Genomic DNA, 22,775 nt, shown 5'->3' with positions numbered 1-22,775 from the left:
AAAGTCACGCGCTGACCAACTCAGTTATCGGAGAGGACGTCGCGGGCTACTCGTCTTTATGGCTAGGGTGGAAGTTGGGGCCTCAAAAGGGGAATAGCCTAGGGCTTTTCTTTCTCTAAATCCGGCCCTGCAATCAGCAACACTGAAAGTGATTATAACTTGCTTTAATATTGACGAAACGGTTGATCAAAATTCACAAGTGTTGTAATTGCTCGTCTACGTCGCGTAATATGTTGGTGCACAGTCCTATCACACATCGTATGCTGAGCAGATGAGAAATTATAAGTAGTACAAAGTATAGAAATCACCACAAAATAGGTCTTCAGAAGATATGGTACATCACGTCACCACACTGGGAGGTTGAGAGGATCATTTTGGCCTGAAAACACCGAGATCATCGGGCCCTAACAAATACGACGTGGCTTCATGAAGTTCCGGGGCCGGGTGCACAAGTACCCCCCTACCAACGCTGTTGCCATCACCAAGCAAAACAAATCGGGTTGCGGAGAAAACAAGTTTATATTCTATTTCACAAATTACTAACTTTGCCTAGTTTAGGGAAATAAAAGCAAAACGCTACGCTTTCTTTATATATTTCGATTAACTTCTTCAACCTAACATTACCATCACTTTGACAACATGGAACACTATGAGTAGACAGTTATACACGTATCAAGAGATACCTGCTTTATATCGACCAATCATAAGGCTTGTGAAATGAGAAAAGCAATAGATTAGATATGCAACACAGCAATTGCAAGTCTACATGCAACATATCTCTAGTTGATCGGCCAACATCAACCAAATCGAAAACAAGTAGAAGTTTGAACGATTTTTTGATCAGTAATTCATTACCTTACAGTACCATGTCAACAGTTTTCTTTATAGTTAGAACTTGAGGCTTCGGGTACATTCAACTTGTGCTAACAACAACCAGCAGTATTTCACACAGAGCGCACAACATTCTGGCGCTTTCACATACGATGGCTCATGATACGAAATAGACCACGTTTCATAAAACTGTCCCAGGCCTCTTTGAGTGAACTACACAAAGTTGTTCATCCGTTTGTTTATATTGATCCTTGGCGTGCATAACGACATCATGCAACACAAGGTGCTGTTTAAATATCACGCCTCACTACTCTTCACCCCATGACATCAGTGGTCAATTAATGACTCCATATTGCATCACGGTTCCGACACCCCTTTCCTTCTCCAATGAAGTCATATGGATATTTAAACGGCTTTTAACATGAAATTACGACTTTTTTAATTAAACAATTCTTCAAGTAATGTTGAGAAATCATGTTACAGTCAGTTTTAACATACAAAATTAAATATTTTATGGGACTGTCCACCAAGAGCGTAGAAAATAATCTTGCACTACTATGGATGAGAAATTACTTTTCGACTGAAGTTTATGAGACGAAAAAGTGCAATTAACTGAGAACGAAAACGATCGACAATAGCGATAAGAAAATTATCTATATATTGGAGTCGGCAATAAACTAACGGAACAAAAAAATAGCTCAAGTTGGTATAAAACCGCAATAGGAACTGAATGAAAAGGTAACATGACTGTTAGTTTTTTAACTTTTTGCCCCGGTATTTCAAGTAATCGTTCAAGTAATTGAACGCTTGTCTCACTTGTATTCTATCGTCTGGTTCGATCGATACGTCGTGAAGTGTTTCAAAGTCGCGGTGCAGCTCAACAACATACGAATCGTCCTAAAAAGTCACAGGTTTTCTTGACGCTGGTTTGAAGCCGAATCTTGGCAAATCCAGACACCAAATCGGTCTTTTTTACGTGGATTCAACGTCTGCGTACGTTGATTCTATGTAAAAATGGACTGATTTCCTGGCTGGAAAGTAAATAAGACATTCAAATGATGTTTTCACTTGATCTTTTACATCAAGTAAAAGGTTTTAAAAATAACTAAAAAATAATTCTTGCACAGCCGTGGTTTTAAGGACTCGCGAAACACGGCTACTGTACCACACGTGGAGATCAGTTGCTTGAATCGTATCCAAATAAGTTGATGAAACCACTAGAACTGAGGTTGAGAAGCTCTCGGATGAAGAGAAAAACAACTTTTCAAAAATTGGAGATGTGGTGACGTCACACTTGGTGACGTCAATGTTTAAGAGAGCCATAAACTTGCTCATAAAGCGCACGATCTTTGACCAACATGGCATCCCACTGAATTTCTTTTGAGAAAGGGTGCAGGACTTGAATTCTATCGTCGGGATCGATTGATACGTCACGCAACGACTCGCCGTCACGTGACAATGGTACAACGAGCTTTTCGTTCTAAAACAAGAATGTGGACACTGGGTACCCGACAATGCATTGGCCAGCTAATACAGCTCGAGTAAATGCAAAGAAAAGCCAGCCAGCAAATAAGTCAATTTTACATTCGTAGAATCAATGTAAAAATGGACTGATTACCTGACAGGGAAAAGCCTAGGCGTTTAATGTTAGGGTACACGTGGCACAGCGGCAGTGCATGAGAGAGAAATAACTTTACATGGTTCTCACTACTCGATGCATGCTTGATCTCGCCAATCCAATGTCTACAGGGCCGATTGTTTGATGATGAAGTTACAGAGGTGGACATTTGCGGTGGTTAGCATAAACTAACAAATATTTTTGGTTACAATAATCTGTTAATGTAACTTATCTTAGAGTAAATAGAGCAACTACTTTTCGACCAAAACACGAAAACATAGTTCGCAAGGAAAACCAGAACAATCCAACTCACATCCTTGCTGACGTAAACCAGCCTTTGCTTCCGTATCTCGATCTTGGTAAGTTTTTGGATTAAAAGCTTCAAGTTTCCAATGGTCATGGAGAGTGGAAGACGACGTTTGACCGGTTGGAATTCGGGCTTGACCGGCGCTTCAATCACGACGTCTGTATTCGAAGATACTTTAATAAGCCGGATACTCATGCTAGGAGCTTCATAACTTGCAATATAAGCTAAGATGATGAAATACGATACATCAAAAGCATGTCAAACCTCCTTGTGTCAAACCTAACCACCATAATAGGTAAACTGAGCGGCAAATGTAATTTCAATTTAGCATATCAGTTACCAATGAACCTATTAATACTCATAGCCGTTTGCGGAACAGTTGAACCTTTCTACAAAATTAGTCACAGTAATCATCAGCCAGTGGAGAGTTGTTAGAGATTTAAATTGTAATGTTTTTCTTTCGAAGCGAACTCTCTCTCACTACTCCTTAAATCAACATGCAGCAAAAGCAGCACTGCATAACGAAACCGCTGGATGGACCGGACGCGAAAGTTTTTTTCCCACGAACTTTCTGTTACTTCGCGTAGAGTTTGTGTCAATACCATGTGAACGCAAGCATTTTTTCTTTGGCGAGTTTAGTTCAGTGGTTTCATCTTGTGCCTTGTGTTCGTGAGGTCATCGGTTCGACGCCCATCGAAGTCAATTTTTTTTTCTTTAAGTTAATTTTGGCGTGCAAAAAAGCTTTACATAAAAAGCAGAGTTAGGGTTAATTCTTAATAATTCAGAAAATCTTACTTTTAGAGTGACCAGAATCAATTTCTTTTGTCAACTTTTTTAAACTAAGTGTGTCTCCAGGCTACGTTTTTTTTTCAAGTTCACTGTTTAAATTTGGACCTGGAGGGCGAAAATTGGCTGCTGACTTTGAAAAGTGTGGTAAAAAATGAATCGGTAAAAACAGGTACGCGCGCCGCACGGTAATCAGTAATGGCTACACTTACAGAAATATTTCAAATGAGACAGAAAGTTTGTGGGAAAAAAAATTTCGTTGACCGGACGACGCAAAAGCATCAAAAAATTGTCTGAAATTTAAGTTGCAGATTTTTCAATGATGTTCTCGCTTTATAGCAGCTTAAAATATGAGGCTGGCTCAAGTTTGGTCTAAAGAGCAAACTAACGCTGTTTCGTGACTTATCGTACTGGAATACGTAGTTATTGCAACCTAGATACTTCACAAACAACACTTAAATACGTATTCAATGTGACAGTTACATTGATGTGGTAAAATTTGTTAAAATATAGTGTTTACATAGCAAAACAAGAAGTTGTTTGTGAAATTGACTCATTTCATAAGATTTTCTGATAAAAGCTTAATTAATGCATCCAACCACTAAGTAAACATTATAAACTAAAGCTCATAAATAAACGTTAACAATCGATCAACAGTTTTCCTTCCAGTCGGCCACTCACCAATAAGGTTTCCCTTAATGGCTGTTGTTTTCTTCAAAAGTTGATAGTCAGCAGGTGCACCGTATACTGGAATGGTAACAAGTTACAATTATCGCTGTAGCTTGTAACTTTTTTCACCTTGTGAGTGACGCTTAGAGCATGATCTCATATAATGAAGAAAAAAGATGATAGCAATCGAAAGTTTGGCAACGTAAAAATTCACAACATATATTTGAGATCATTTCTAGGAGTAGTAACAATGCTATCTGATGAACGTTCCAACTACTGCTAGTAATAGAAATAATAATATTCCTAATGAACACTCAAACTTTTTAGTACGGTATTCACTATTCATATATTTGAGAGAGTTCTCAGTGCTGCAGAGGTAGACAGGGTACGATTGGCAGAAACAAACTTAGGTTCAACAGCACATTGAGAAGCTATGAAAAGTGGCTTCAAACTTTTTTTGTATTGTGTCAAATACACACAAATATAACGCAGTGTAACAACGTGGCTGTATAATCGCCGGCTCTTTCAAACAACGTTCTTTAAAACTTTCAGCTTTCGAACTGGTTATATCCTTACTGTTAATAAGGTCTTGGAATCTGGGATGATCTCTTAAAAATTCCTCCGATGGATTATTTAGCTCGGGATCCTGATGTCCTCCTGCGTTCTTCCATTCCAGTCCGTACTTTCTCAGGTAATCTAATTCGGCACTTTTTCTTTCGTTGACCACAATCTTAAAAATAGCATTTTTTCGATCAATAAGTTGATAAGCAATGCCGAATTATGGTAAAAACAATTGCGTCGTGGTAAAAGAGATAGTGGCAGCTGAACGAAAGTACATGCATTCTATTGCTATCTCCTTACTGTTGTTTCAACAACTATGAGTTAAAGAAACAATTTTCCGAACAAGACTATTTTTTATGCAACACGTATAATTTAAGTCTTGAAATGTGGAAAAGAAACTAGCTTATACCAACTGAAATAATTCACTGCTAATGACATCCCATATTAATTGAAGTGAACTAACACCAAATGAACCAAGTAGTCCACAAAGCTTATTGAACAAATTATGGACGCGATTACCCAAATTAGGCCATATAATACGTGTTCCAACTACACAGGGAAATTTGAAATCGCATGACAGGGGCGTCAAACCCAAGCACAGTTTGGACCAAAATTTAAAAATCGGCACCAATCGCGGCCAGACTGGTTCAATATGTACTGCAAAATTAATTTCAAGAAACTTTCATATATTACAACAGAAACTAACCTAGTATTCACACTCTGCCTACAAACTGCCATCCAGTATGAAAGGCCCTATCAGAACAACTGAAGTTTTAACATACACTGGGACAAATATTCAATTTGGAAAATAAGTAGTTTTGCAAGCGATTTTTACACATTGGCAACGCATTTATGGATTACAATAAACTTGATCACCAGTAATACTCATCCTATGGACCAAAAAATGTTGCATCACTGACCGGATTTGGCCACGGGCCGGAAGTTTGACACATGTGCCGTGTAGTTTGCAAAGGAAGAAAAATTAAAAACTTAATTAAAATCACCTTTTGGTAGGTCAAAAAATACTGTAGCAGAGCACAAACGCAACGAATACTCACTGCGCTTCTGTTGTACGTTTTCAACTTTCCAATCTTCGCAACAATGATCTCTTCCATCGTTCGATAATCTTCTAAATCCATAACCTTGCAGTTTCGGAAGGTCAAGGTATCCACGGCAGGAAATTTGTTGATTTCGTTAAAGATCTGAAGCTGAAAAAGAACGAATAAGATACAGCATAATCATAATGTCGCATTCAGGCAGTTGTGTGAAGTTTCAATCAAAACAATTTGTATCATATCTTAGCTATGTATAACTTCGACAAGACATATTCTCCTTTGAGAAAATTCCCTTTTTCTGACAATGGTCCTAAATTTATGTCACATTCTTCTGTTTGTTACAAAAATTGTGTTATCTTTCTGCGCAATGCTCAAGTCTAATTATTGCGCCTGTAAGATACACGTTGGTCAACAGCAAATTTTAAACGGCGATCTGATTAGGTGATTCTTGAAGGGTTTTTGGCGCTGATTCCGAAAATGTCCTTATTTTTTGTCTAGTACATCAAGTTTTCGAGATATTTGCGTTTTAAATTTTCAATGTTATGCTCATAGCGATCTATTAACAACGTGCGAACTGAAGCCAAACCGATGTAATTTCGATTTCGAAATCTTTTAAGCTAAATTTACTGTATAATATATCCCTTTGAAATGATAGTTTTGAGAACCTAAATTGCCAAAGTGCTATCACTGAATCTCAACTCACTGCAAAACTCCTAAATTTACGTTAAAAAATGACAAACCTTTTTCTATTACCAGTGTTGCCAGATACTTGTTGAATTTCCAGCACAAGTGCAAAAATCTAGTCCATTATTTGTACGGTAACAATAGCACAAAAGTAGCTCAAAATCACACAAAGACTATATTTATTAAGTAATAATCAAACTATCAACTTATTCTAGCAATTTTGGCTACTAACAGACCGGCCTTTAGTCAAATTTAAAGCTGCACGTTGTCATGGCCTGTGTATAAAGGTCGCCATAGTTATGCTATATCTTTATTATAGGCAGATTGTGCAATGCAGTGTAATGCAGTAGCCAGTAGTGATGTAATTCATGACGCATTTCATCTGTGCCTGACTGACGTCGTTGATAAGCACAGTATACGGAGGACCTTTTGCCAAGCAAAATAAGTGGTATGTTGAGCAGTTAACTCCAAAAGTAGGTAGTGCTTCATTGCACGTCTACTATCCTATGCAAACTGATAGAAATAACAAGTGATTTTTACTCACTGTTTCAAACCGATTCCTCGCCAACGATATGTGTTTGAGATGTTTGAATTCAGTTGGACAAACATCTATCTCAGAAAAAGCACAGTCATTCAAGAGCAAGGTTGCCAACCTAAAAAGGAAAAAAAAATGAAGTAACTTTAGTTGTCACAATGTTACTTTATAATAGACAACAATGTTTCCCACTGCAGTCTACTTTAGAAACAAAATATCATTTTCAAGTTGTTTGGATGTTGAACAAAGTCGAACTTTGAAATGGAGAGCTCAAATCAAAAATGTAGAAAGAAAATTTAATGTCTCTTTTGATGCCACCTCACAGTACCAAAGAGATTTGAAATAAAAATACAATTGGTTTGACAATATCTTGGAATGAAATTACAACAGAAGGTTCCGCTAACGCACAACTTGTCACTCGTATCTTAGACTATACTTGCATTTCATAGACAGTTTGCGTGGGAAGATGGGGCCAAAGACTAGCTGCTCTTCAGTAGCCTCTCGGTGTTGTCCAGGAAACATCGCAATTATGGAGTAGTAAAAAGGATAGGCCTCGACCCGGGGGAGGAGAAACAAATACGACGGTCACTGATCGCATATTAGTTTTGCCAGATTGTTTTCCGCTTGTCGAAATAATTTGGTTTTGTTCCAAGGTGGTTCAATAAAGCCGAGTTTATTGACAGCAGTATGATAACGAAGTGACCGCTTCCATGAGAAGCAACTTGGCATGAAAAAAAAAACAGGTTTCTAGTTTCTAGCTGCGCGAATAAGTCATAACTTCTAATAATCAACATACTTTGGAAGAGAATCGAAATTCCTGACGTCATCCCAAGACCGAATCGTGTTTTCGGATAAATTAAGAAATTCTAGTGAATAGAACACATCGCTTGGAATAGGGGCCATGTCGGTGATTAAATTGTCCACCAGGTGAAGATTACAAACACCGGGCCACATTTTGCTGCAAGTGAGAACCTAGAAACAATAGACAAGAGCGATTATGTTATCTTAGTTAGCATTACGGCAAGTACACATTACTTTGCATACACTTCACTAAGCACGTCATCCTCAATTTTGAGATGTGCCGGATAATTGAGGAGAGAGTAAGCTATGCCAGACACTTTTGTAGAAACCTATTGCGCCTTGTAGATTATGTCTTGTTACGTGACGTTACATTTTCATGAAAAAAGGTTTGTTCATTTTCTACCACAATGTTACAATAAATGAAATTATAATAAGGATTGAACAAAAGTACGAGAAATGATCACCTCACTCCAAGTCATCTGACATCTGTTGAGCACGAGAGTATGCAACGAATCAAAAGCAGACGACCGTGTTAAAGCAGCATCGGATACTGTGAGTAGATTTTCGCTGACGTTGAGCAATTTGAGAGACTTGAGCTGCATGGCAATGTCACAAATTGTGTCCCAGGACGACAGCAGGTTTTTGGAAACTTCCAGCTCTTTGATATCTGAAGCACACGGTTTTGCAATAAGAAATGGGACTTTAAAACAGAAAAAAATGGCCTTCTTGGTTCTGGAAAAGCATTATTCAAGGCAGATACTTTGACTTCAGATGTTGCGTTCTACCAGCAAGACTGTTTGCTGCTAGCACTGTACGGCAAATGCGTTCCATTTCATTAATAATATGACGCGAAATACTTTGCTTCTCTTTGAAAATTAACTCTTGTAATATCAAACTATATCGAGTGAAGAGTCTGAAGACGTGCATTGAACACTAAAAAAAGACAAACGTAGCTGCGGGGGACAACCTTATTTGAAAACGGTGTGCAGTCACTGTGCATCCCCCTGTTCTTACATTCATAAAATGAAATTGATTTTTAAAAGTTTGCCAATTTCTTTTTTGTTTGCATTTTTATTTTATACAAAATAGAAATTATTCAAAAGCTGTTAAAAATAAAAAACGAGATTTTGAAATAGCTTATCAATAAATGTGAGGTTTTGAATAGCAGATCAGCTTACTTGGAACAAAGTGAGACAGCACGCCCGGTCTCCCAGCGCTAGATATGAAATTGTGTCGCAATCCAATTTGTATCAATTCATTTAACTTCCTGAAAAGAGATGTTTTCACTATTACGTTAAAAGTTCTTATCTAACGACTGTACCCTGTACAAGCAACACAGGTCACAGCTGTGTGTGTATGGAAATGCTCTAATTAATAAATTTATGAGTTATATAGTACATGATATTTACAGTTCATAGAAAAAACCCTATGGTCGGCAAATAAAAAAAATGGCGCGATCAAGCAGATATAATACGACATTTTGCATTAGCAGTTGGTCAGCATATTTCAAAAACAGACCTCCATTCAGCAGTGCAGTACTTAGTGAAAGAAACAGATTATAGACAAGAAGCTAACTTCAAACAATAACCTTTAGTGACCAGACTTATGTCAGTGGTTGAAACTTAGCTGCAAGTATGCAAAACAACTGAAGGTAAAGCATCAGACGATGCTTTCTCAATCAATGCCCATTTTCTAATACAATGTTAAAACAGCTTAATAGCAGAATAACATGTAGATACCATTAGTGACTGATTAAATTGTTAAATCGGATAGGCTTAATAAATCATAATCACAAATCCCATTAGGCCTACTTAAGTTAAATATATACAAACAAATACCAAAAAAGTACATTCACTTTCAGTTGAACAACAATCAGGGTTGTCGGTATTTTACCCAAACCAAAAAAAAACACTTAAAAAAACCCATAAAAAAAACAGTGCATCATATTTGTCCATTTTTTATCAGAAAATTGAAAAAATGAACCAGTACTACAATGTACTTAAAGCAAACTTCAAATTAGGACTTAAGGATGTGATTGTGAAGGAAATTTCCAAGGATAAATTGAAAACACAGTGAATACTTCTGTACACAAAAATCAAGTAATGCCACTTTGTACTACACTAAAACTCATTTATGCAAGAAGGCCTCATACTCATAGTTAAACAGCCCTAGTGCATTATTTTATTGAGTTATGCCAGCATGTACTATGAGTGAAAGGCACTTCATTGGTAAAAAGTAGTATTTGAGGTGAAATAAGCATGAATCTACCTTTTTTGCATCTTTTTTGACCCAAAAAAACCTGGGTCTTTTAAAAAAAAAACATGCGGGTTGGGCTTTTTAAAAAAAAAACGGGTTTTTCTCAACCCTGACAACAATTACACAATTCTACCACATCATGTGATCTGTTTAACACCTTTTGATGCAGTTACCTTTGATTCTCGTAGAGCCTATATCACTGAGTTTGAGCTAGTCAGAAGTACTATGCAGTTTTTTGTGTTTTCTTGTTTATAGGATTTAGTAAACCATTGTATTTTAGTCCGATGTAGTTAAATTTATGTATGTATTTTTAAGTATGTATGTTATTCCTGAAAAGGAAATCTTGTAATGTCGAAAACGTTCGATATTTAATTTGTTGCATAGTTTTGTGTTTATGTAAATGTAATAAACTTGAATATGTTAAACTTGATCACGTTGCTCGGCTTCGTATGCCTATGGTTCAACAAAACAAACTCTCTATCAAAGCTCTATCAATTACACAATTAAAAACAACATATGTTATTGCATAGTCGAGTGGTGAGAGCCCTGGTGCAACGTTCGAAAGGCCACCGGCTCGACACCGCTCTAGAGCATGTGTCTTTGGCAAGAACTTAAAAATCGTTGTTGAGTGGCGGCCTTTCGACTATGGCCCTGGATTTCTTTCATATATGAGCAGTACACTGCTCTAGAGAAATGTCAATGACCCTTCCTAGATCTATGGCCTGCTGAACTGAACTACGGTACTAATATTATAACCAAATTATTAAATCATGCGTTGCCTGTGAATGAGCAGTTATCAATATATATAAATATCATAAACTCACTCAAATTGCTTCTGCACTTTATCCATTCCAACACTTTCAACTTTTTTGCTACCACCACTAGTTGACAAATACATAGTATCTTCATCAAATATTATGCTGTCATCAGCAGTTGTGTATCTTTCTCTGATCGCTTCATATATTGTTATTCCTTTGTTTAATTTATTTGGTCGAAGGAAAGATCCACCAGTAGGATTTCTGCACAAGTATCCAAAATTTTACAACTTTCTATAGAAACAACATATGGTAAATAAAACTTAACACAGAATTAACAGATTTAAAAATAATTACAAAATTACTCAGGTTTACAAGATGACATAGCTCGCCTACTGAATACCAGGACAACCTGGAGAATGGAAGACTGAATGTTATTTGAAACAACCTTTTAAAGATCAAGGTTTTTAAGTGATAAGCAATGTATTTGATATATACATACAATTTGCCCTGATTTACTATTTATTGTTTCATCAAATAATACTTAAATACAGTAGAATAAGTGAATTCAAAGTCTACTTTTACACATTTTACAAAAACGTGATAAGTCCACAGTATTGTTAACAATGTGTATGAGTATGGGCTACACTGCTATTTTTCAACTCCAAATACCAAATGTTTTTGTGTTAAATATTGAAATCACAATAAAAAACACATATCCACCAAAATGTTCTACTGTAGCAGAAGACTAGTATTACCATATTGAGAAGAATAAAAGTATTCTGCATCTGTTTTTGTTTGAATAAGGTGATGTTATTTTTATAGCAAAATCGATACTTTAATCAATTCTGCATCAATAAAAAGTGTTTTATTGCTAAACTACCACAAATAACCTATCAAGGCTTTGTCAGTCCGAGAATAAAGATTCAAAACATCAACCAACCTATTCAGAAACATTCATGTATAATTTTCATCATTGATATACAAATGTTTGGAGCTGGTGTACAAGTCTCCACGCTGGAAAAAAACGTTATGAGATCATAGACAGGAATCAACCAAACACGATAATAATGTGAAACTAATTTACCTTTGCTTTACTGTTAGTGTTCATATATACTTCAACCCACGTGACTTGGTCGATTCCTGTCTATGATGTCATGGTATTTTTCAACAGGACTGAGACTTGTACACCAGCTCAAAATGTTTAATGTAAGGTTTCGTTATTTCCATGATTAACTTTTAAAACAACATTTCTGAACAATTTTGGCTGAATGCCTACTTGCATGCAAAATATGAAACACCATCTTTTGAACCATTATGTTTTCCTCTGGCTGGATTATCCCATTCAATGCCAGCCCAGACACCTAAAAAGAAAATAGGATACTGGTTGAGCAAAACTATAATTTCTTTGAAATAAAAAGACAACCTACAAGATTTAAAGAAAATGAATGGGTGTACCACTGTACCAGGAATGGCCCACGATACAAGACAAGAATCCATAGAGGATACAAATTGATATGCATAAGAGTCAACAAGTGAGTAAAAAATATTAACAGGAAATAAAAAAAATTAAAAGTGAATAAAATAAGCAAAATTTAAGAGTCAAAAGCCATGCAAACTTCACTTTGTGTAGAGCTACAGTACATGTACCGGTACTTGAAAGGTTACTGTTACTTTTTTTATTTACTACAAGATTTAAACCTGGACAATACTACACATGAGAAAATTGAAATTCTCAATAAGTAATGCAGGCTAATTGATAAAGTTGAAAGCTTATAGTGTTTCATTTAAAGAGTGTGGTTAATTCCATGGATAAACCACAATTTAAACGAGTAGGCTAGACTACAAGAAATCGAACTACATACGTACAAAAAAACTTCTTTTTTAAGTATTAAATTATAGGAAGTGGCTACATTTACGGCGCCGTAAATACAGCCGTTCCATGCCTTTTTTTTAATGTTTACGTCGCTTTTACTGCGCATGCGCGCTGTTGCTGGAAAAAAAGTACATATATTAAGTCAACCCTGCTTAATCGGACCACATCGGGACCAAGCCAAATTGGTCCGATTAAGCGGGTGGTCCTATTAAACGGGGAGAACAAATTTTGTTATTTTTTTCATCGTTTTAGAAAATAGTTTAAGCATTTTACAATTGCGGCTATAAACACAACCAAAACACCATCAACAATCAAAACAAAATACAGTACTGTACAGTAGTCACTAGAAAAATGCATCAAGGGTCGTCTGTCTTTTGGCTTTATCAGCAATTTTTCGGACTGTCTGTACACAAACATCCAAATGCTTGTGGAGGTCTTGCTCGGCTCCTTGTTCGACAAAATACTTTTGGAGTATTGCAACGCAATGCTTGGCTTCACGATGGGTAACCTTAGGCAAAGGTTCGGCCTCATCATCTTCGTCTTCTTGGTCGTTGCCTTCTTCTTCATCATCAATTTTGCGATGCCTTGCCACGCTATTCTCCGTTAAATCTTCGTCACACACTTCCTCCCAGCACTGTATATCGTCGTCAATACAATTGTATTCATCTCCACCAATTATGTCACTCAATGATGCATCAAAATTGATGTCCTCTACCTCTTCATTTGCTTCTGTGTGACCGCTTGAAATCCTGCATGTCGGAAACAGTTTTGGACTGTTGTTTGACATACATCCCTCCAGCTTTTTGCCAGCAGATTAATGGCGTCCAAAATCGAGATTTTTGAGCTGTTTTCTATGGCTGTTGAATTCGGATTCAAAAGATCTTCGTCAATGTAACGAATGATCATGAAGATGAGTTCTTTACGATAGAGCGTCTTGAGGTTTTTTATTACCCCCTGATCCATCGGCTGGATTATTGAGGTTGTGTTAGGGGCAGGGTTGCAAGTCGATATTGAAAAAAGTAGGGGATAAATCAATATCGATAGTCAAACAAAAAAGTAGAGAAATATCCGATTTCCATAGCTTCTCAAAAAAGTAGAGAAATATCCGATTTCAATAGCCTCCCAAAAAAGTAGAGAATAAAGAATAGGCTAATCGATATTAAACGCAATTTTAAAAAAAATACAAATCAAGTATCTGATTTTATACTGCCTACCAGTGCATCCTTTCTGCTCAATCATGCATAACTTCAAACAAAATGCTTATTCTTTCAACTCCGCTTGATCGGTATTGTTCGATTAGCGTTTTTCTCGCATGAGCGTCAAAATACGTTATGATATCTTTGTCCGTCGTATGTTATTAAGTAGAATTAAAGGCTTGAAAAAAGTCGCAAAACAACCGAATAAAGAATATCCCCGATTCACATAAAAAAAAGTAAAGAAAAACCATAAACGATATTGGCGGAAAAAAGAAAAGACTATGACGTAATCGATATTGAAAAAGTAGAGAACAGCGCTATCGAATAGCGATTTGGAACCGATACTTGCAACCCTGGTTAGGAGGCAAAAACTGCAACCTAATGTTTGCCAGCTCCACATGAGGATGGGCAGTACAGTTGGGTCTGCTACTATTCGGTGAGTCCGATTCGGTGAGTCTGATTCGGTGAGTCTGATTCGGTGAGTTCCTAACCTCTAACCCCTAACTCCTAACCCCTAACCCCTAACCCTAAAACGGCAATGATAATTAGGTCACGGTACCCAATAATTAAAAAAAAAATTGAAAAAATCTCCCGTTAAGGGATCGGACTCACCGAATCGGACTCACCGAATCGGGCCATTACGAGTACAGTTATCTACCAAAAGTAAAATGTTTTTTTCTCGTGCCAAACAGGCATTCCACTCCTTCAGCCAATTCGTGAACAACTCACCTGTCATCCAGTATGACACAGGAAGCTTCTTTTTATTTGCACAGTATGACACAGGAAGCTTCTCTGTATCTATACCCTTAAAACACCGGGGTTTTTTACTCTTTCCTATCACTAGGAGTTTTCGCTTGTCTGTTCCTGACATGTTGGCACAACATAGAACTGTGACTCTGTCCATAGCTTTTTTAGAACCTGCGAGCTGGTCTTTTGCATGACATAGCGAACCATCTGGTGTTGCGCGGTAATAAAAGCCTGTTTCGTCTGCATTATAGATGTTATCTGCCTCATACTCTTCCAGCAGCTTTGGTAGCTCTGTCTCGATCCACTTTTCGGCACTTTTGACATCTGCACTTGCTTTTTCACCACAAGCCCTTTTGTAGACTATGCTACGACGCTTCTTCCAACAATAAAGGAAGCCTTCAGAAGCTTTGACCTCCGTATCACCCAGTTTGACTGCGAACTCGGATGCTTTTGACAACAGTATCGGACCAGTAATTACCTGTTCTTTTGTCGATACCGCGTCAAACCATTCTGCCAATGCTTCGTCGACGTCTGCTGATTTCGCACCTCGTTGGCGTTTACGCGAAGCTGTAGCTGCACTACCATTATTCTCATGCTTTGCCCATAGATCTTGCAATTCCCTCTCCTGTACACATAGCCTTCTTAATGTTGACTTTGGTAGGCCAACAATCTCGGCTAACTTCCTCTCTGACGTTCCCTAAGGCTAGTTTTTGATTTTGTTAAAAATCTCTATTTTTTCTTTAAGTGTTCGATCTACGCGAGTTATTGCTGCCATTTTTATTCAAGCACTAAAAGCATTCATTCATTCTTCTGTACAGTACAGTTTTCGGTGCTGCATTACAACTACTGCAATTCTGATTAGATGACAATTGACCTTATGACGTGACAACAAGCGTTTGTTTATCTGTAGCCTACTTCACTTTAAAATGGCTTAGCGAGAACGTAGCACGTTGACCCATCAACAACTCTTGACGCGTCACCTCGCAGAAAAATGTACAAAAAGTAAAAAAAGTTAACCATAAAGGCCTATTTTAGGGCGGAGGGTGGTCCGTTTAAGCGGGGAAAATTGTACAGAAAAATGGATTTGGATTCGGGACCAGTGCAAAATGGTCCGAATAAGCAGGTGGTCCTATTAAACGTGGGCCGATTAAGCGGGGTTGACTGTATATAGCCTACAACTTCTAAATTCAACTGTTTTTGCGAAGTGAATCTGTGGCACGTGCGATCTTTGTCTGGCTCGTACTCCCAACGATATGAGTTCATTCTGACCATCACAATGAAAAAACAGTACCGTATATGACAAACATAGCAGAGGTCTAGAAAAAGGTAGAAGCGACAAAACGGGGACGTTAGCGTGCATGATAGCAAAGCAGGACAATCAGTATAAAATATGGCACGGTCGTAACACCTAAAATTTTTATAAATTTAGAATTTTTTTTTACTCATTTTAATTGTTAAAGAAAAAAAACTCACTAGCCTTTTTTTACTCTTTGTTTTAAATTTATAAAAATTTTATTAAGGTGTTACGACCGTGCTATATTTTAAACTGATTGTCCTGCTTTGGTATCATGCACGCTATAACCTCCGCGTTTTTTCGCTTCTACTTTTTCCTAGACTAGACCTCTGCTATGTTTGTCATATACTGTTTTTCGTTGTGATGGTCAGAACTAAAAAACGGCCACAAAAATGCGTAGCCTAACGATTGAAGAATTGAGTTTTAAAAAAAATCACCTCTGGTGGTATCGAACTCATATCCATGTGAGTACGAGCCAGACAAACATCGCACGCGCCAAAGATTCACTCAGCAAAAACAGTTGAATTTAGAAGTTATATATGCACTTTTTTCATTTGTTCTTTCGCTTAGATTAGAAAGAGAAGGTGAAGGAAGAAATAAATACGCAGCAAGAGCGCAGACGCAGCAACAGCGCGTGCGCAGTAATAGCGACGTAAAGATTTTTAAAAAGGCATGAAACGGCTGTATTTACGGCGCCATAAGTGTAGCCACTTCCAAAATTATAATAATTCAACATTTTGGACAGAAATAGGCTATGGTACGGTGGCACAACCAAAATATGTTGCCGAAATTTTGCTTTATTTCAGTAGGCTAGTCTATTACGAGTATAAACCTAAGTTGTTTCTGACAGAATGTAAGTGTCACCTTGCCTTGCTGAACAACCAAATAATGACATCTTAAAATCAATACAAACTCACCTTTTGTAGGGGGAACTGGTCCCAAGAATCTTACAGTTCCGAAATCCCCATTAACTTCAACTCGACAACCCACAGTCAAAGTAACTTCATCCATTGCACTGTCACTTATAATCTGAATAAAAATGCTTGTGAACTTTATTAGTCATGTGCACTCTGTTATGATGTTACTTCTTTTTTATTGTAGCCTATACCTAGGTATCTATTTTTTTTTTTTTTTATTTGCAATTGTTTCGTTACTTAGCTAAGTAGTGTTAGCTAGTGTTAGCAGTGACCACTTGTTTTTTTACTCTGTAGGGTAGTAGGTCTAACGCTCGTTACATGAATGTTTATTATATTAAGTAAATTGGTTGCTCTTACTGCATAGAAAATTAAACTTGATTCATTGATTGACAACTAGAGTAACTTTCTAGGCTTTCCCTCAAATTCAATCTAGAAGTTGCCTAAAAAAAATCTGAACTGTTTTGGCCTTTTCCGGTTGGTGCAAAAAAACAACAAATAAATGTTTCAAACAGAGTTGCCAGACTATGAAAAAGTCTTAAAGGGGACCTGAAATGAAAAATTAAAATTTTTTTGGTGACTCTTTAGTGTTTAAGTATTATATTTTTCGAAAATTTTTTTTGATATGCCTTTTTGTTTGGGAGATATAACCAAATGAAAATCGGCCACATGATGGCGCTATGTGTCTTGTGACGTCATCGGCTGGCAACCAAGTAAACAGCTTGATGCATATTGCCTTGAAAACGTCGCATAGGTCATTGTGTATTGAGTAATAGAAGATCAGCATAAACAAGATGTCTGAAACAAGACAAGGATTTTTCTTTGAACCAAAAAGACGGCGAAGAACACCATTCTGATTCGTGCTCTGACACATAGCCGTACGAGCCAGGGGGGCAGCCGCCCCCCCTGTTGTTTCAAAACGTCGCAAGTCCGGGCAAAATCTTAAAATTATTAGGGCAAAAATTGCTATATAAAAAGCTACAAAATTGCATGAATTAAGAAAAACTATAAATTAATATCTTTTACCTATCAAACTAAGTACAGCCTCTTATTTGCACAAGAAATGTGCCGCAAAATTTTCATTTGGCACACCCGTACTGATGTATTGTATTGCATGGTGATCAAACTATAGTATGAAATGCATTTAACCAACTGCATCATGCCAATTTGGGCAGCCACCAAAATATGTCTCTAATACTTTTGTGAAACTGCCCAAATCAAAACACAAAATTTGCTATATAGCTAATTTTATTAATTTTCACAAATGCATCGTGTTGATTTGGGCAGCTGAAAGGCAGTGGCTATTTGACCGGCTCCGGTCTTTGAATCTGAAACACTATTTGACCGGTCATGACGTCATTACATAAGTACTTTTTTCTTTTTCTCTTTCAAAGCAAAAGACGTGAAGCGCCGATATAAAGTTCTAAATTCAACACGTTTTCTTCAACTCAGTCCGTGGCGCATACGTTGCGTCTCGGGTTGCCATTCTAGAGGGGATGAGTTCGATGCTATCCGAAAGCATTGACGTTTTTTTCATTTTTTTTTATCTAAACTTTGAACCGAAGCGCATTTTTGTGGTCAATTTTTAATTTGAGTAGCCTACAGCCCATTTTTTTATGTCTTTTCAAATGTGAGTAATAAAGTTAGAGTTTTTTTAATTTGCTGGAATTTGAGAATTTCTCTGGGTAATTTTCCGATCGTCATAAGTGACCGTGTTTGCTGAACGACCCTACATTTTTGCTCTCAAGTTAGTTAAATTTTTTAAAGAAGTATTGTATAGGCTATAACTAACTTGAGAGCAAAAATGTAATTTTCTTTTAAAAAAAATGGACGATTGGAAAATTGGACCACTTATCACGATTGGAAAATTACCAAGAGAAATTCTCAAATTCCAGCAAATTAAAAAAACTCTAACTTTATTTCTCACATTTGAAAAGACATAAAAAAATGGGCTGTAGGCTACTCAAATTAAAAATTGATCACAAAAATGCGCTTCGGTTCAAAGTTTAAATAAAAAAAAATGAAAAAAAGTCAATGCTTCCGGATAGTATCGAACTCATCCCCTCTAGAATGGCAACCCGAGACGCAACGTATGCGCCACGGACTTAGTTGAAGAGAGCGTGTTGAATTTAGAACTTTATATCGGCGCTTCACGTCTTTTGCTTTGAAAGAGAAAAAGAAAAAAGTACTTATGTAATGACGTCATGACCGGTCAAATAGTGTTTCAGATTCAAAGACCGGAGCCGGTCAAATAGCCACTGCCCAGCTGAAAACATGAAATTATTTGATGAAACTGATTAGTCTGTCTGTTTATGCAACTGCCCAAATTAGCGTGAGGCAGTTTACCCAAAATGAACAAATTCATTAATTTTTCCCATTTACATAACTGTATCGTTTAGATTAAGGCAACAAAAAATATGAAATTATCTGATCATAGTCTATTTATAAAACTGCCCAAATTGGCATGATGCAGTTGCCTCGCATCAAAATGTACAAAGTCTTTAATTTTTTTCATAATATCCATAAATGCATCATCTTGATTTGGGCAACTACAAAATATGAATTTATATAAATCTGGTGAATAGCCTACCGGTACTTTTACAAAACAATTCGGGTGGGGAGGTCACAGTACTTTTTCAACCATAAATGGACATAGCTAAGCAACACCACCACAACATTTAACAAAAACATGTTATACCTGTTAAAAGTACTGTAATGTTAAGGTGTTGCTTAGCTTTGTTTGGTTACTTTTATAAAGAGGTTCTGCTACTATTCGGCGAGTTTCCTATTCGGCCAGAGCCTTTTTCGGCGATTTTTTGAAAATCCAACGACGCCTGCAAATCCGATGATTGAATATTATTCAATATTCAGACATTGAATCAATGTAAATACGAACTGTTAGGCTAATTGGGTTCTTTGAATCCTACGTCACCGTCTGTATTAGGGTTGCCAGAGGTTAATATAAAAAAGAGCCCAAGCTTATGCAAAAAGTAGCCCAAAAGTAGCCCAATTTTTTTGGGGGTTCTAAAATGGAGCCCAAAATGGAGCCCAAGCAAATAGATAGGCTAATATACAAAATTATTCTGGAGCGCTTGATCATCAGTCCCAAATTTTAAGTGTTTTTCCAGTTCTTCACATCTTTCAAACAGATTGGCAACCATGCATTCACCAGATAGCCCAGTTAATTGGTACTGTACTTGGTTAGCGCATAGCGCGTGACTTCAAGAACAAAGAAGAAGCTTCAAGATCAAGCGGCACTGGTTTGACTCTTGGGGTGTGCGTTTGAGCAACTCATTTTCAGGACTGCTCTCCATTCAGTGGCACCTAATGGATGGGATAATTCCCCGACGACAACACTTCAACAATCGACAACTTCACTCTGTCAATCTCGGTGACCGGGCCTGCGTCAGTAATTTAAAGCCTCTACAAGTATGCGAAACTGCCAGGATTAAGCTATTCAAGAAGCTTTCCCAGTCTGCGGATAAAGATTCAATCAATCAACTGTTTGTTAAAATAACTACAAACAGGTAGGTACCTAAACACAAAAAATGCCTTCACTAGCCTTTTTTTCTTATCTTTCTACATTTTGTAAAAACTTGATTAAGGTGTTGCGACCATGCCATAACTGATACTGATTGTCCTGCTTTGGCATCACGCACGTTATAGCGTCCGTGTTTTGTCGCTTCTACTTTTTTCTAGACCCCTGCTATGTTTGACATACATTGTTTTTCGTTGCGATGGTCAGAAATAAAAACAAATCTGAACTGATGTCCACTCACTGCATTTTCATGAAAACCTGGATCACTTAAGTTGACAGGATTGCCAGATATTAAATCCTAAACATGCGAATTTTTGAAAATTGGCATGTTTAATGTTTATAGCCTACCAAATTGGTAACCCTGCCTGACCGAGGTCTCCAAAAATGCTCCTCCTCAATGAAATAACTACGAATTAGGTAAAAATCTTAAACATGACACAATTTTTACATAAAAAGTTAAATTATACTTTAAAAAAAAGTAGCCCAATTGGGCGCTATCTAAAAAATCGCGCCCAACGCGAATTTTTGGCGCCTGGAGAAATCAAAAGTAGCCCAATTGGGCGTAAAAGCGCCCAATCTGGCAACCCTAGTCTGTATGCAAACTTAGAATATATTAAACTTAGTTATTTTTGTCATCAAATTACCTAGCCTAACTATATTTTTAGAAGTAGTGCTGCCAGACCTTTTTATTGTTGTACTAAAAATTTGTATCATCAAAACTACTTTAATTGATTGAACAAAGTTTATTTGAACAGAAGTAGTATGTCTGTGTTTTATTACATTTAATTATAATTTCTCTATTGTTATGTACTTTTTTCTGAATCCGCATGGTCACCCTGAGCCGGTTTTCTGCAATGTTTATTTTTCTGAGTTTTTTATGACATCACAACTGAATATTTAAGTGGCCTTGTTTATTATTTGTGGTGTGTAAAACAATATTTGTTAATCCTACTTACCATGCTCTTCAAAGATGAATTCATTTGTTCTATCTTGAATACTTTGGTAAGAAGTTCTAGCTAGCTGGTGATCAGTGGCATAGCCAAGGGGAGAGGGGGGGGGGGTATTGCAAAGAGCGAGTTTTGCCATTACCAAGCATTCAAATATTTCAGCCAGAAATTAGCAACAAGAAAACATAGAGAATTGTAGCTTTATTTCTGAAAAATACCGAAAAAAACATGATCTTATCCTTTTGCTATGCCACTGGACAGCATCATTTTACAGGAATATTCATAACCACATTTTTGTTGAAAATGCTCTCAGAATGCACCAAATTCAAAGTAATTTTTCAAAATTTTCTGGGGGAGGCCCCCCAGACCCTCCCACTGCTGGGTGTCGTCATAAGCGAAACACGCCCTCAACCCCCGCCCTTTCAAAATTACTGGCCACGCCACTGCTGGTGATCTTGTTATGTTACTTTTTCACTGTTATCATCAGGGATAGTTATCATGCACCGCATACATTATATTTGGGCAATTTCTATAAAAGCGTGCACATTTGGGCAAATTTACTTTCTGCCCCCCCAAAATGCTTTGGTCTCGTACGGCTATGCTCTGACAACACCAGTTCGGACAGTAGTCGGATGGAAAATTTGCATTGAAAAAATGCAGGAAAATAATTTGCTTGAACCAAATGGTTTATATCAACTAAAAGTAGCCGATGTACTGTATTTAGAGTTGCCTAATATTATGCCTACCCTGCCAATGTTTTACTGTCCTAAAAGTTTCAAAGTCTTGTTTTTTTCTCGCTTTGCTATTCGATCCAAACGTCCGATCGTACTCACAGACCTGTGTAGTGTACCTAGGTCGGTCGAGTTTTGTGGGTACCGTACTGTACTGTATTGACAGTGGCTTTCACATATCTTGAAAAATCAAAGACAGAAGAAACAGCTTCAGGGATCAGGTGTCTGGACTTGGTGACTTGTAGCTCTGCCTGTAGATCACGTTGGTAATCGCTGGCCAGAAAATGATTGCTGCACACACGGCAGTGCTTGTTTACAGGTGGGTTTTTGAGTTTCATCGCTGAGATCCATTTCTTCAGCTTGTTGTCATTATTCAGAAGTAAACGATGAAAGGATCAATCAATCAATCAATGTTTTATTTTTCAGTAACAGGAACATAGGTACATGTTTGAAATATGCAATATACACAGTACAAAAGTTACACAAGTTCCCATACCGACAGGGAGACAACGAGACGACCATACGGTCTACTAGTCAATTGCCACCCTACGGAAATTACGATTTTGCCATTTAAAATAAGCTTACAAGAGAAAAATAATAATTGAAACGTTCCCGCGCTTCAACAACAGCATACGCACAAAAAAAAACATATTGATGATAACGTAGGCCAAAAC

General features: G+C 37.2%; 1 protein-coding gene across 1 annotated transcript; it reads right to left on the bottom strand.

The window, feature by feature from the left end:
• Nucleotides 1–12: 12 nt before the first annotated feature.
• Nucleotides 13–17,344, bottom strand: LOC145780802 (tubulin-specific chaperone E-like). The gene is made up of 12 exons (XM_082592443.1): nucleotides 16,889–17,344; nucleotides 12,138–12,222; nucleotides 10,928–11,122; nucleotides 9,026–9,114; nucleotides 8,312–8,514; nucleotides 7,843–8,018; nucleotides 7,056–7,164; nucleotides 5,831–5,980; nucleotides 4,788–4,941; nucleotides 4,224–4,289; nucleotides 2,763–2,914; nucleotides 13–1,728 (listed from the first exon to the last, which is right to left on the bottom strand). Exons 1-12 carry the CDS (start codon nucleotides 16,980–16,982, stop codon nucleotides 1,582–1,584), a joined length of 1,620 nt encoding a protein of 539 aa, XP_082448569.1. The 5' UTR covers nucleotides 16,983–17,344; the 3' UTR covers nucleotides 13–1,581.
• Between the last annotated feature and the right edge of the window lie 5,431 nt (nucleotides 17,345–22,775).

The sequence above is a fragment of the Aplidium turbinatum genome, chromosome 12, assembly GCF_918807975.1.
Source record: "Aplidium turbinatum chromosome 12, kaAplTurb1.1, whole genome shotgun sequence".
NCBI lineage: Eukaryota > Metazoa > Chordata > Ascidiacea > Aplousobranchia > Polyclinidae > Aplidium > Aplidium turbinatum.
The sequence above is the reverse complement of the archived record's forward strand: the minus strand, read 5'-3'. Positions and strand labels throughout refer to the sequence as shown.

Bases quoted from the DNA above. Each gene is read 5' to 3' on its own strand.
- LOC145780802 (XM_082592443.1), bottom strand. From the start codon at position 16,982: ATGGATGAAGTTACTTTGACTGTGGGTTGTCGAGTTGAAGTTAATGGG. The intron at 11,123-12,137 runs GTAGGCATTCAG...ATACTTGTGCAG, and splicing joins GTTTCATATTTTGCATGCAA to AAATCCTACTGGTGGATCTT. The intron at 4,942-5,830 runs GTGAGTATTCGT...GCTATTTTTAAG, and splicing joins AAACGTACAACAGAAGCGCA to ATTGTGGTCAACGAAAGAAA.